Raw genomic sequence first — 14,013 nt, 5'->3', positions numbered from 1 at the left:
CAGGGATCAAACCCACGCCACCTGCAGTGGAAGCGTGGAGTCTTAACCACTCGACCACCAAGGAAGTCCCTAGACCAGGATAGTTTTTGTGGTGAGGGCTGTCCTGTGCATGAAAGAATGCAAACATCCCTGGCCTCTATGCATGGGACCAGTGCCCCCGTCCACCCCGCCCCCGCTGAGTTATGAGGACCAGGAAGGTCTCCAGACATGGCCAGATACCCTCAGGGAGGCACAATTGCCCCCACTGAGAACCACATTGTAAGACAAGATCTCCCATGATGTTTCTCCAAAGGAGGACACTGAGGGGCTAGTGGCTGGCCAAAGGATTCGGGGAAATGGTGATGGAGCCAGGCCTTGACCCAAGCCAGTGCCCTGTGGTTTGCCTGAGAGGCCAGGCCAGCTCTCCTTGGACAGCAGTGACTCAGCCCCTTGTCACGTGCCGAGGCTGCACACTCACCTGAAACATGGGTTTGCTGTCACTCTCATTAGATGCTCCCTTGGGGTTCCTCCACTAGTCTCTGCCTCCGTGTTCCTCTCGGGCACTTGAGCACGTGGCCTATTGGGCTGGCCCTCATCCTTGCTCTCCGTTCCTAGGTGGCCACTTGCTGGACCTCCCAGTCCCTGGGAGACCCCAGGGCCCTGGCTCCAATGGAGCCCGGGAGTGCCTCTCCTCCTTTCCAAGAGGGACCCCATGACCACTGCCCACAGCAGGCCCGCTAAAGCCCCCAGCACCTGGGGATGGAACCCTTCACACCTCCAGCCCCTCCAGTGACTTCAACACCCCACACCCCCTTCCCGCCAGCCCCGTCCACCTTTCTCATTTCTCTCCCGTCATCCCTGGTGTGTTCCTCGTGCTGGCTCTGCGTCCCATCGCCTTGACCATCATCTCCACTTTGTTTGTGTCCTCAGACAGATGTTCCACCCATCTGTGCTGTCCGGCCGTGTTTCCTCCGCCTGGGCTCCGCGAGCCCCCGTGGACTGTGCTTGTGGGGAGCTGCCCCCACATTCACCAACCTGTCCGTCCATCCGTCCGTCCGTCCGCCCCCAGGTGCTGCTCCATCTGCCTCCTTCACATGGCTTCCTCGCCCAGCACCGCCACGGCCTCACCGCCTCCGTGGTCCCCATTCTGTCTGCGTCCCCATCCTGTCTCCCCTCTTTCAGGTTCCCTGTGGGCTTGTGTAAGTGCCTCTCCTAGACGCGTCTTCACCCAGCCATGCAGGGCACAGGTGGCCTTCAGGTGTTCTGGCCACTGAGACCTTTATGCAAACCAGGTTCCTGCCTTACAGAGATGCAGGCCAGGCCAGGCAGGGGAAGGACAGATTGGGACATGTGTTTATCCCCCTTTACTCCAGAAGCACCAAGATTTACACATAAAGCAGCAGTATGTGAAGACTTGGGGGTCATCTCACCAGGCGAGGGGCAGAGATCAGAGGGCATGAGGTGGTGGGTGGGCACAGTTGGTGAGTCGCCCAGACAAGGAGCTCATGATGGGCATCACTGTGTGGGTCCCTGGGTCCTCAGACCTGTTCTGATGTCCCGGGTGTCCTTTTTTGTCCGTCATCATAATATGCAGCCTTGTGCAGCACCCAGGCTAGCACGTGGCCTTTTAGCTTTACCAGCCAAGACTGTACCCCCAAATCCTACCTCCTGTCTCCAGCTACTCTCTTAAATATCTCCTGGGCCACCTACAAGGCTTGCTGTGTGCACCCTGTCAGTCCGCTGCCCTGATGCCCCCACATGGACGTGATCTCCCCCTTCTCCTTCCTCAAACCACACCCTGGTGAAACCCATAAGACTGTCCCTCCTATCATCCACTGAGTGACCAGAAGCTGCCCACAGCTCCACTCGACAACATTTTGCTGTAAAATTTGGTCACAAGCTCTTGAGGGGCCAGTTCCAGCTTTGCCCATCTGTGTAATCTTAACCCAGCAGATGCTTGCTCATTGGCACGTCTATCTTTAGTTTGAATAGGATGCCCATGGAGGGCACACAGGAGCCAGGCTCTCGCTGCTCCTGTCACAGCCCTTCCCCTCTATTCCCCTAAGTGGAGGATGGGGACAGCTGTAGGGGAGCAAGTCTGCTGGCCAAGCAGCAGGCCACCCCATACGACCTCCTGATGGTGTGGACATCCGTCTATGTATGTGGATGTGATGGATCCACAGTCCTGGAGTTTCAGGGGCTCCAACAGGAGCAAGTATCTGTTTGCATCTTTATTTTCAGCCTGTGGCCACAGAACGAAGCCTGGTCTCTTGCTCATGAAACTGCAGAGCAGATAGAATCCAGGTGGCAAAAAGGATTCTGAGCCCCACCCCACTCCCAATGCATTACCAAAAAGAAATTTCCGCAAAATCTGAGGACCTGATTTCCCTGCACCACATACCCTCACTGTTGGTCCTGACCCCAGGGATTCTAGTCCAGCCCCTGGTAGCCCTCATCCCCTCCCTGAGAAAGAGAGGAGATCCCAGACCAGAAGCTTGTAAGAGAGGGCAGTCCAGCTTACAGCCAGGGGTGGGGGTTGGGAGGAGGAGCAGAGGGTGACCCCTGCTTGTCACCTCCCCTTTCCTGGGGTTCGGTGGAGAACCCCATCAGGCAGCTGCATCTTGCTTTCAGTCACTGATGCCAGCTCATTTCTTTCATCCCCTTTGACATCATCAGGAATTTCTTGGCAGAAACATCAGGCTTGGGGGCCCCAAATGATCATAGATAAGATCCAGGTGCCAGGAGTCACCAGGTGTTGGCAAGCATGTCTAGGTGGTGCCTGGGAAACCAGAAGCAGCTTTTAGACTGGGGGGGGTGGGCACTTTCTTTCTGCTCCCTAGAACGTCAGGTACAGGCATGTGAGGGCTCTGCCTCCGTCCGTAACAGCCTTGTTGGCCAGGCCCTGATGCAAGGCAAGGCTGGACCCCACCCAACAGGTCAGATGGCCACGTGAGAGTTCAGAGCTAGCCGCACATTGGGTATTTTGCCCACACAAAGCCCCCACTGTGCTTCCCTGTACACTCAGATGCTCAGCATGGTCTGTGTCCACACAGTACTGCCCTTTGGGGGCCCTCCTCCAGCCTTCTCTGCCCCCACTGTCCCTTACTCTAGCCACTCTGACAACACCATATATTTCCCACATGGCTCTGGACTCTGGGGTGTGTGTGTGTGTGTGTACATAACTGAATGAAGTGTGCTGTTCCCTAAAGCCCCTCACTATGTAGGTGATGAACAAGAATAGAGTCCGGGACTGGTGGTGCCACATGCAAGTGACTAAATTGCCCACCCATCATCTTTCCACACCTGGGTCATAACCCCCAGTAAATCATTCAGGGAAGTCACCGAGTGGCCTGAGGACCTCAGCTATTCTTTCACTGGTCTGGGTGGTCAGGACCCCGTGAGGCATTCAAAAACATCCTGCTTCCTTCAGTCATTCACAGTCAGCAAGCAGTCACTCAGCCTTCCCTCTGCCTCTGTCCAAGATAAGAGGTCCTCCAAGCTCTCCAGACTGCCTGGTGCCCACCAAGGGCAGGAGGAGTGGGGCACCCCCAGAAGCCACCAACCAGCCCTCCAGCCCCAGAGTGGCTTCTAAGACCTTTGAACTCTTTTCTCCATCAGATCCACCAGCCTGTGCTTCAGATTTGGAGTTTGATGGAAAACCAGGCATGTATTGGGTTGGCCAAAAAGATGATTCTGGTTTTTCCATAAGATGTTAAAAACCAGAACGAACTTTTTGGCCCACTCGATAACAATCATGAACTATTAATGGCCGGAAGGACTCAGAGAGGTCTGCCAGTGACAGCATGATTCTTCTTTTTTTTTTTTTCCACAACCTGCAGTAAAGAAAAAAATAATATTTGACAGTGTTACCCTGTATACAAACACATATATACCTAAAAGGGACAAAAATGTCTCAAAGCAATTTTAGACCATGCAATGAACTCAGATATTTCCCTATTCTCTCTTTTTTAAAACTTTTTTAAAAATCTGATCAACATTCACCAAATTGATTTTATCACCCATGAAGAAGTCAAGACTGACAGTTCAAATATTTCTCCTCTCCACTATTTCTCAAACTCCAAAAATCCACCTCCTTTAAGACTTTGTCATACCCACGTGTCAGCTGTATTAGCATGTACTTAATAGTCTCCTTTAAATTAACTATTTCCAAGAAATAAATATTTAAATTTATTTTCTTTATTTAAAGAAGAAAAACCAACATGATAGCAAATGGGAAACCAGCATATTTGCCATAAATATATATGGTTACCATAAAAAATAAATACAGTGAAAACAAAACAATGTTATTAAATTCTTACCAGATCCTGATGTATGCCAAGGCTCTGATCCTTAGTGAGTCCTGTTACTGTTTGTTCAAAAAAGAAAAAAAAGAGTGAAGGAAATGGCAAGTGTTAGGAAGTGTCAAAACCATGATGCTGACACTCATGATGCTGGGTGGTGGGGGTGAAAATCAAATGTTTATCATCATATGAATCGATTTATTTAAACAGTGTCTGAGCATCACCTAAAATCAACTCTCAAATCACCTAGAATTGTCTCAGCTAACATGAGTGCTGTTGTACAAGGGGAGCCTGAGGACCAGAGGGAAAGATATGGCCCAGGGTCGCAGAGCAAGCAGACAGAGGACTGAGACAGGTTTCTATCCTTGCTCTACCGTCCTCCCTGTCTTGACTCCCTCTGGAGAGGCAGAGTTGCCACCAGGAGACAGGTGGCAGAAAGCAGGATTGCTGTGGCTGTGTGCTGAGCTGAGAGGAGTCTGTAGAGCACTGTGTGGGGAGTCCCTCGAGGGAGCTGTCAGGAGCTCTGCCGGGGCAGAGTGACCACCAGAGCCATCACAGCATCACCCCCTTACCCAGCACCCCATAAGAGGCACCAGACGGGGCGTGAAGGACCAGTGACTGGAACCCCTGCTTCAGAGCCACAGATCAGAGGGGCCTGGCCCATCCCCCACAAAGGCCATCAACCCCCGCCCAGACCACATCCAGGACAGTGGTCTCAGAGAGCAGGGCTTTCTGTGCTGGTAGCTCAGTGCCTGGGTGGGCAGAGGTCCCAGAGGGGTGAGAAACAAAGGCAGAGACATCTCAGGGAGAGAGTGTCTGGGGGTGACTGGCGGGAATGGGGGTGGCACTACAAGGCACCCCCAGGACGTGATTCTGGGATGAGGTTGCGATGGAAAGTTTCAGGGGAGAGATGGAAAGGAAAGGAGAGCCCGGCGGGAGCTGGCGGCCAAGCCCCAGGACTCTATCTGGGAAGGCGAGCAGACAGGTAGAGGGGGACCTTCCAGCTTGGGGTGGGAGGGGATGGTCCACTGAGAAGCCCCAGCTGGCACCATGTCAACCCCCACCATCCAGAGGACTGACCCTCTTGCCCAGCAGGCAATTCAGCCCCAAGCGCTACTGTTAACTCTTGGCAAATAGAAACCCCTTTCCATTCAGCAAAGCGAGTGACCCACAGGGGTGTGTCTCTTCTTGGGAGAGGCACCAGCGTTTTAAGTGAAAAACCTCTGTCAATGCCGTTTGCTTCAAAGTTGCGACCCGCCCTGTGTCCCTTACCTGGGGATGTACCTCACTGACCTGGCCTTCATCGAAGAGGGTACGCCCAACTACACGGAGGACGGCCTGGTCAACTTCTCCAAGATGAGAATGGTGAGTTCCCTGCAGCAGAGCGGGGAGGGGGAGGGGTCATCAAAACCCGAGCCCGGGCCCACCGGAGCTCTGCCTCCAGGCCTGGCCGACTTGGGAACCTGAGCCCTGCTCCTCCTGTAAGAACAGTAACCCCCTTAAGTGGTGATTAGCATTGGCCTGCCCTGAGCCAGTTGTACCTCCATTCCCTCCTCTAACACCTACAGGCTGAGGAGTGGGTGTTGTCCACCTTACAGGGGAGCAAGCTAAGGCTGGGAGAGATCCAGGACCAGCCCAAGATCACCCCTAAGTAAACGGCAGAGCCGGGTCTGGGGCTCTGTCTGACCTCAAAGGTGTATCTTTATTCCAAGCCCATCCAGTGTTGTTCAGATAAGCACTTGCTTTTTTTTTTTTTTAACTTTATTTTCTTTATTTTTGACTGTGTTGGGTCTTCATTGCTACACATGGGTACTCTCTAGTTGCAGTGTCATCGCAGTGGCTTCTCTTGTTGCAGAGCACAGGTTCTCAGGCACACGGGCTTCAGTAGTTGCAACTCACAGGTTCTAAGCACAGGCTCAGTAGTTGTGGTACATGGGCATATTTGCCCCGAGGCATGTGGGATCTTTCCAGACCAGGGATCAAACCTGTGTCCCCTGCATTGACAGGCAGATTCTTAACCACTGAGACCATGAGGGAAGTCCTAGAAAAGCCCTTGCTTTATGTGGCCACAGCCGAATCATTTCTAAGCAAGTAGGTTTCCAATTTCCCCAGAGAAATATAGGACCTGGGAGGGGAGATGAAGACCCCCTTCCAGCAGAGAGCCTTGTTTATACCCATGCTTCTCCCCTGTTGTCTCCAGCCAGGGAGCCTCTATTTGTATTGGTTCTGTATCATGGGCTTCCTCCTAAGGTTTTGTTTAATTGGTAAGATTTCTCTGTCAAGGGCAAGTTGGCAGCACTGCCCTAGTGGCAGGACAGGGAGACTTTGTGTGGTCTTGCACACCGTGGGCACATGGAAAGTGGCCTTTAGCTGTTGCTGGAGTTGAGGGGAGCTGTTTTAGGATATTGGATAAGCTGGCACCACTGATCAAGTGATGTGTTTCTCTCTCAATCACATACTGTAATTTTGTTGTTTTTCAGTCCTTAAGTCATGTCTGACTCTTTCTGATCCCATGGACTGCAGCACACCAGGCTTCCCTGTCCTTCACCATCTCCCGGAGTTCACTCAAACTCAAGTCCATTAGTCAGTGGTGCTATCTAACCATCTCATCCTCTGCCACCCCCTTGTCTTTCTGCCCTTAATCTTTCCGAGCATCAGGGTCATCAGGATTTTTTTTTAGCAACAAAATCACTCATTTATTTTCACTATTCAAAGAAAATTATTGGTAATTTTCTCTTACTATATTATCTGTGAGTCTTTAAAATAATTTTCATCATCTTTAGTGTAATCTGACTGAATATATGTTTTACATTTCAGAATATGCATCTTTTTATTGAAGTATAGTTGATTTACAATTCTGTGACAGTTTCAGGTATATGATATAATGATTCAGTGTTTTTTATAGATTATATGAATGGATAAAGAAGATGTGGTGGTGGTGGTGGTTTAATCGCTAAGTTGTTTCTGCCTCTTGCAACCCCATGGACTGTAGCCCACCAGGCTCCTCTGTCCATTGAATTTTCAAGAATTCTGGAGTGGGCTGCCATTTCCTTTTCCAAGAGAAGATGTGGTGTGTGTGTGTATATATATATATATATATATACACACACACACACACGTGCACACACACACACTGAAATATTATTCAGCCCTAAAAATCAATGAAGTTCTAAGAGGTACAAAATGTTATGTATAAAATAAGCTATAAGGATATATTGTACAACACAGGGAATGTAACCAGTATTTTATAATAGCTACAAATGGAGTATAACCTTTAAAAATTGTAAATCACTGTATTGTCCACCTGTAACATATAATAATGTGCATCACCTATACTTCAATAAATAAATAAATTGAGTGAGGTTCTGCCATTTGCAGCAACGTGGATGGACCTCAAGGATATTGTGCTTGGTGAAATAAGTCAGAGAAGGACAGATAGTCTGTGTTACCCCTTATAACCTATAGATTTATAGATTCTTACCAAGGATCAGCCTTTGAGGCAGGTTGCTGGTAGAAGGAAAATCATGATGCTTCAGTAGGATCTCCCAGGAGGTAAATTAAGAGGCTGAGTTGATGGCTATTGATGTCCCTTCTGTTCTGCAGGGGGAGGGCGTCCAGGGGTGATACTAAGAGCAAATTGTTTCTAAAACTCACCTTCCTGGAACTTCTCTCATGGCCCAGTGGCTAAGATTTCATGCTCCCAATGCAAGAGACACAGGTTTGAAACTTGGTCAGGGAACTAGATCCCACATGTGGCAACAAAGACATGTCACAGCCAAATAATAAATATAAGTTAAAATAAATATTTAAAACTCTCCTTCCTTCCCGCAGATATCCCACATCATCCGAGAGATCCGCCAGTTTCAACAAACTGCCTACAAGATCGAGCACCAAGCAAAGGTAAGCTGGCAGCATTTGCAGTCACTTCTGATTTCTCACGAGTGCTGTGGCGGCACCCCGCTTCTTCCTGCCTCTTCCCCTCCCCCTCCAAACCCAAGCATTTTCTGCCTTGAATTCCCTGGGCCCCACTCTTCCAGGAAGCCCTCCTCCCTGTGTCCTGTCCCCTGACCTGCCACAAGTTCCCTCTCCTTCAGACAGAGCTTGTGGTCATCCCATAGCTCCCATCTGATCTTTACCTGCCACAGGATGGCTTAGAATCATGCCTGGTCTCCTCGGAGGCAAGAGAGGCTGTGTTTATCACATCTTTTTGAAATGCTCACCAGTTTCAAAATTCACAGCTAGAAAGGGCACCCAGCAGAAAGTCCCCCAGCCTCCAAGTAAGTTCCCCTCCCAAGGCCAATTGCATCACTCATTCTTTGTGTGTGTTTGCAAGCACAGCAAAACTTTTTTTTTTTTATTCTGTTAGCAGACCATACACACGCACATATTTCTTTGGGGCTTCCCACGCGGCTCAGTGGTAAAGAATCTGCTGGCCAATGCAGGAGACGTAAGAGATTTGGGTTCAGTCCCTGGGTTGGGAAGATCCCCTGGAGGAGGAAATGGCAACCCAGTCCAGTTTTCTTGCCTGGGAAATCCCATGGACAGAGGAGTCTGGTGGGCTACAGTCCATGAGGTCACAAAGAGTCGGACACGACTGAACACGCATGCACTCCTTTGTGATAGACTTGCCCTGTCTCCTGCCAGGTTCCATGAACTCACTCTGTCTTTAATTGATAGCCATAGGGGGAAGAGAAGCCTTAATCAAGTATGCCGCTTTTTCCTTGTCATTCACTCATTCTTTCATTTGGCAAGTGCTTATTGAACATACACCAGGTACCAGGCTGTATTAGGCCTATGCCCCCTTCTTAAACTTGCCCTTAAGCTCCAAGGTACAATACAAATAAATGTTACTGCCCTTTAGACTTGGAGAAGGAAATGATAGCCCACTCCAGTATTCTTGCCTGAGAAATCCCATGGACAGAAGAGCCTGACGGGCTACAATCTATGGGTCACAAAATCTTAAGCATGCCCTTCAGGCTCCTTCTGTTAACAGCTTTGCAGTGGTGGTGTTTGCTGCCAGTCTCAAAAGAAGCAACACTCTTAGGGAAACAAATACTCATGATGGAGAAAACTGACCAGTCTGATGATTTCCAGAGTGTTTGGAGGGTTGAGATTTTGTGCTCTACAAAGAATTGTTCGTATGAAGCTACTAGCTAGATATAAAAGTCTGGTCCTGGGACTTCCCTGGTGGTCCAGTGGTTAAGACTGGACCCTTCTACTTCAGGAGGCATGGGTTCGATCCCTGCTTGGGCTACTAAGATCCCACATGCTACATGGCATGGCCAAGAAATAAAAATAAGTAATTTTTTAAAAGACAGAAAAAAATAAGTCTGGTCTGTTTCCCATAGCTGTTTAAGATTGCCATGTTTTTATCAGAGTTCGTCTAGACGTGAAATCTGAGGTCATCTTCCTGGAGGTGCTGGTTGAGAGCCATTAGTCAGACACAGTAACCTTTTCATTGGTGACTAATGGTCAGCATCCTAGACAGCCGGGTCTGTCCCTCACAGTAGCAGAGGGTCAACTAGCAAAGAAGCTCACAAGGACTTGATTTTTCTCCAGCAGCTATCAGAAGGTTCCTGATTACATGCTAAGAAATGTAATTGTTTTCTTCCTCCTGATTTAAGTGTCTGTGGAAAAACATGAACCTTCAGCTCCAAACAACTGACAAGTCACTGAACCTTGGAAACGTGAAAGTGTTTAGTTGCTCAGTCCTGTCTGACTCTTTGTGACCCCATGGATTGTAGCCTGCCAGGCTACTCTGTCCATGGAATTCTCCAGGCAAGAATACTGGAGTGAATTGCCATTCTCTTCTCCAGGGGATCTTTCTGACCCAGGGATGGAACCAAGATCTCCCATGTTGCAGACAGATTCTTTACCATCTGAGCCTTGGAGAGATTCTTTATGAAGGGTGGGGGTCTGACTGTGAGATTGGGCTCTGATCTCTCATCGTACATTTAACACACAGGAGTCCAGCAAAGCACTCGGGAGCTGGGTGAAGTGGGACACGTGGAGGAAGGAGAATAGTTTAATCCATGTGGTGACTCTTCCTGATTTTCCACTCTGAGATTTTGCCCTGGAGTGAGCCTCGTGAGGGGAAGAACAGGGAGCCTCCTTTCTTACACAGCCTCAGCTTCCACGGTTGGCTCCTGGGGGATTCTGTCATGCTACATAATCCCGATGTTTAAGAACATTTTTCCAACATATGGAAACACTGAAAGAACTGTCTCTGGAGTAGGAAATGGTAACCCACTCCAGTATTCTTGCCTACAGAATCCCATGGACAGAGGAGCCTGGCGGACTACAGTCCATAGGGTCACAAAGAGTCAGACACAACTGAAGCAACTGAGCACACACGCATGAAAGAACTGTTAACACCCATACATCCACAGCCCAGATGCTACAGTTGACATTTTAGATATAGAGATATAGATGTGAATGTGAAAGTTGCTCATTTGTGTCCAACTCTTTGAGAGCCCATACAGTCCATGGAATTCTCCAGGCCAGAATACTGGAGTGGGTAGCCTCTCCCTTCTCCAGGGGATCTTCCCAGGTCTTCCACATTGCAGGCGGATTCTTTACCAGCTGAACCACCAGGGAAGCCCATAGATAGAGATGATTATATTTTGAAATATCTATCTATTTGGCTGCACCGGGTCTTTGTTGCACCACGAAGGGTCTTTAGCAGCAGCACTTGGACTCTTAGTTGCAGCATGTAGGGATCTAGTTCCCCAACCGGGATGGAACCCCGGCCCCTTGCACTGGGGGTGTGAAGTCTTAGCCACTGGACCACTAGGCAAGTCCCATAGATATAGACGACTTTTTGATATGAGCCTAAAATATGTCTTCTAACACATAGGAATGGTGGTCAAGAGTAATTTTGACCATATGTGATTTTCTATTACTATGAAGACAAAAACTTAAGGCAATACTAAAAAATAGTATTAAGACACAACAGGGACCTCAATGGTGGTCCAGTGGTTAAGAGTCCGCCTTCCAATGCAGGGGACACAGGTTCAATCCTGGTTGACGAATTAAGATCCCCCATGCCTTGCAGTGTGGCCAAAAAATAATAATAATAAAGAAGCAAAATCATAAACAGTTTAAAAAAGACACATTGTTTTTAATGCATCTTTGCCTCATGTGCAAGCCTGATGCCCCTCTCCCCATGATGCTGCCTGATTCCTGGGAGACACTCAGTGACCACCTAGTATATTGTGGAGATTGCATCACCTCACATTCCTCCTTCTCTTTTCCTTTTCTCAGGTAACCCAGTATTTACTGGACCAATCTTTTGTAATGGATGAAGAAAGCCTCTACGAGTCTTCTCTCCGAATAGAACCAAAACTCCCCACCTGAAGCCGGTACCCAGCCCAGATCCAGCCGCTCACATGGACACGTGCTCTATGATACTGTACATAGTCGTTTGGTTTCTCTGGGTTTTCTTCTTTAGTATGTGCTTCTCCAAGAATACAAATCCGTTCTTGTTCTTAGATTCCCATAGAACCAGAATATGAATTTCTGCACCGTTTAAGACTTGGTCTGCCCACCCCACCCCTCGTCTCCTGCAGTGCCTGGTTCTTTTCATCAACCGTCCTCTCAGTCTGTCCTTCCCGGCCCCTTACTCTTCTCCGAAGGGAAAACAGACCCCGCGCATACCCGACCCTTAGGCACCCGTCCTGCTTCTGTCTGTCCCCAGCCCAGGCCCCTGGGCCGAGTCAGCCAGGCAACATCCTCCGGCATGTTCCATGTAGTTGTGATAACTGGGTGGGGGGTGGGGGGAGGCGGGAGGGGGAACCATACCCCAGAGTCTGGTCATCGACAAACCTTCCTGCTGATGGTGACGCCGATTTCCAGAGCAGCTTTTCCAGCCCAAATCGCAGGTCTCCAAACTCCGCACCTCCCAGTGACCCAGAGGGAAGAGGGTCCTGTCCGCTGAAAACCACGCCCCATGACAGCCCTGGAGGCCGCCACCTCGGTGCCATGCTGCCCCCGGCTCTGGAAATAGCACCAGGGGGCATGACCATAGGTCTCCGTAGCCCTGGACAAGGCCCCAGAACTTCCCGAGGAAAACAGAATCACAACACCAAGTCGTGTCGACTTTGCCAAAGGCGGCCAGCATCCACTGCAAGTCGAGAACACGTGAAAAATGTCACTTTTCCTCTTTGAGCCGCCTAATGGTCACTACAAAGCTTACGTTGAGATGCTCCCAGTCTGTATGCCTTGTGAAAAATAGTACCACACTGTAGATTTAGGAACTCAATAACCAAGTGTTTTTATTGCATATACTGTAGTCCTGTCTAAATGCCTTCTAGCAGGAATATAGTACTGTAGTGCTTATTCTGTGAATACTACCATCTATTTTTTACATTGTACAGTATAGAAAACACAGGTCAACTCTGAAGTGGCAGGCATGCTCCACTCCGACAGACAGACAACTTTTGCTGTAAGCGATACCTAGTGGTATGGGAATTCTATTTCAAGTCCTATAATATTTCAACTTACAGCTTGTTTGGAAAACAATTTCCAGTTTTGTAAAAATATATGTTTCCTGATTACCTCTTGCTAATAAATCTATTCTATCTCAGGGTGAACGGTGGAATTTTGATTGGTTTCATTTATTCATTCAAGGAGTGTTTTGATGAACACTTGGTCCTTCTCGGGCTCTGGACTCAGACCAGAGGTCTAGAGTGGTCAGGGCACCCACTCCTTCTTTCTGGGGGAACTCATAGTCTGACGTCAAAGAGCATAAATTCGAGCACACTCTGGGGGATAGTGGAAGACAAGAGGAGCCTGGTGTGCTACAATCCATGGGGTTGCAAAGAGTCAAACACAACTAAGCTACTGAACAACAACAACAACATAGTCTGATGAGGAAGACTGTTGCAGTTTTCTATTGTAGCAGGAACAAATAGCTCCAAAACTTAATGGCTGAAAACAGTTTTGCACAATTCTATGGGTTGTCTGGGTCCAGCTGGTGGTCCTTGCTTGGGGTCCCTTGTGAGGTGAGGATCGTAGTTCCCTGACCAGGGATGGAACCTGCACCCACTGCATCGGCTGCTGGAGAAGGAGTGTCTGGAGAGGTGGGTTGTAGTTGTCTCGGGAGTATGGCCATACCACCCAGACGCACCCACCACCCCCCAAGAATTTATATCTAGCCTCTGGGCATGCATACCTCGGTCAGGATCATGAGCTCTAGGAGGTCAGGATCAGATACCTATAAGCCAGCCCTGATCCTGACCTCCTAGAGCTCATGGCCTGGCTGAAGAGAAGAAACACAAAGCAAATTACCCTCACGTTCCTAACTGCAGCTCACATCTCCTCCAGGCTCCTCAAAACAAAACACCTAGAGGGCTTCCCAGGTGGCTCAGTGGTGAAGATTTTGCCTGCCAATGCAGGAGACGCGGGTTCGATCCCTGATCTGGGAAAACCCCACATGCCATGGGGCAAGTAAGCCGGTGCGCCACGACTACCTGTGCTGTAAAGACTGGTAGCTGCAACTCCTGAAGCCCGCGCTCCCTAGAGCCTGTGCTCTGCAACAAGAGAAGCCACTGCAATGAGAAGCCCATGCATCACAGCTGGAGAATAGCCACCGCTCGCAGCAACAAAGACTCCATGCAGCCAAATAAACAAATAAACAAACTACATAGAAACTGCCACCACCTGGTGCCCTACGGCCCCCTCACTCTACTGGACCAACCTGACCTCATCAGCTCCCCCACCGCCCCTGGGTCTC

The 14,013-nt window shown here is 49.3% G+C and overlaps 1 protein-coding gene across 7 annotated transcripts in view; it reads left to right on the top strand.

Moving 5' to 3' along the window:
* The window catches only part of RASGRF1 (Ras protein specific guanine nucleotide releasing factor 1), a 100,274-nt gene extending 88,213 nt beyond the window's left edge, over positions 1-12,061 (top strand). For 3 of the 7 annotated variants that reach the window (XR_003507411.1, XM_027521308.1, XM_027521306.1), the window contains 4 exons: positions 910-1,178; positions 5,528-5,645; positions 8,112-8,180; positions 11,544-12,061. Coding sequence is in view for 3 of the 7 variants with exons in the window: in XM_027521308.1 (XP_027377109.1) it covers positions 910-1,178; positions 5,528-5,645; positions 8,112-8,180; positions 11,544-11,636 (549 nt within the window). In the remaining 4 variants the exon portion in view is untranslated. Of the gene's footprint in view, positions 1-909; positions 1,179-5,527; positions 5,646-8,111; positions 8,181-11,543 lie in introns of those variants that run through there. The other 4 variants (XR_003507414.1, XR_003507413.1, XM_027521307.1 and 1 more) reach the window with 4 other exon arrangements.
* The last annotated feature ends 1,952 nt before the right edge of the window (positions 12,062-14,013 follow it).

This window comes from Bos indicus x Bos taurus, chromosome 21 (genome assembly GCF_003369695.1).
Source record: "Bos indicus x Bos taurus breed Angus x Brahman F1 hybrid chromosome 21, Bos_hybrid_MaternalHap_v2.0, whole genome shotgun sequence".
Lineage (NCBI taxonomy): Eukaryota > Metazoa > Chordata > Mammalia > Artiodactyla > Bovidae > Bos > Bos indicus x Bos taurus.
Note: the sequence above shows the minus strand (reverse complement) of the source record. Positions and strands in the feature narration are given on the sequence as shown.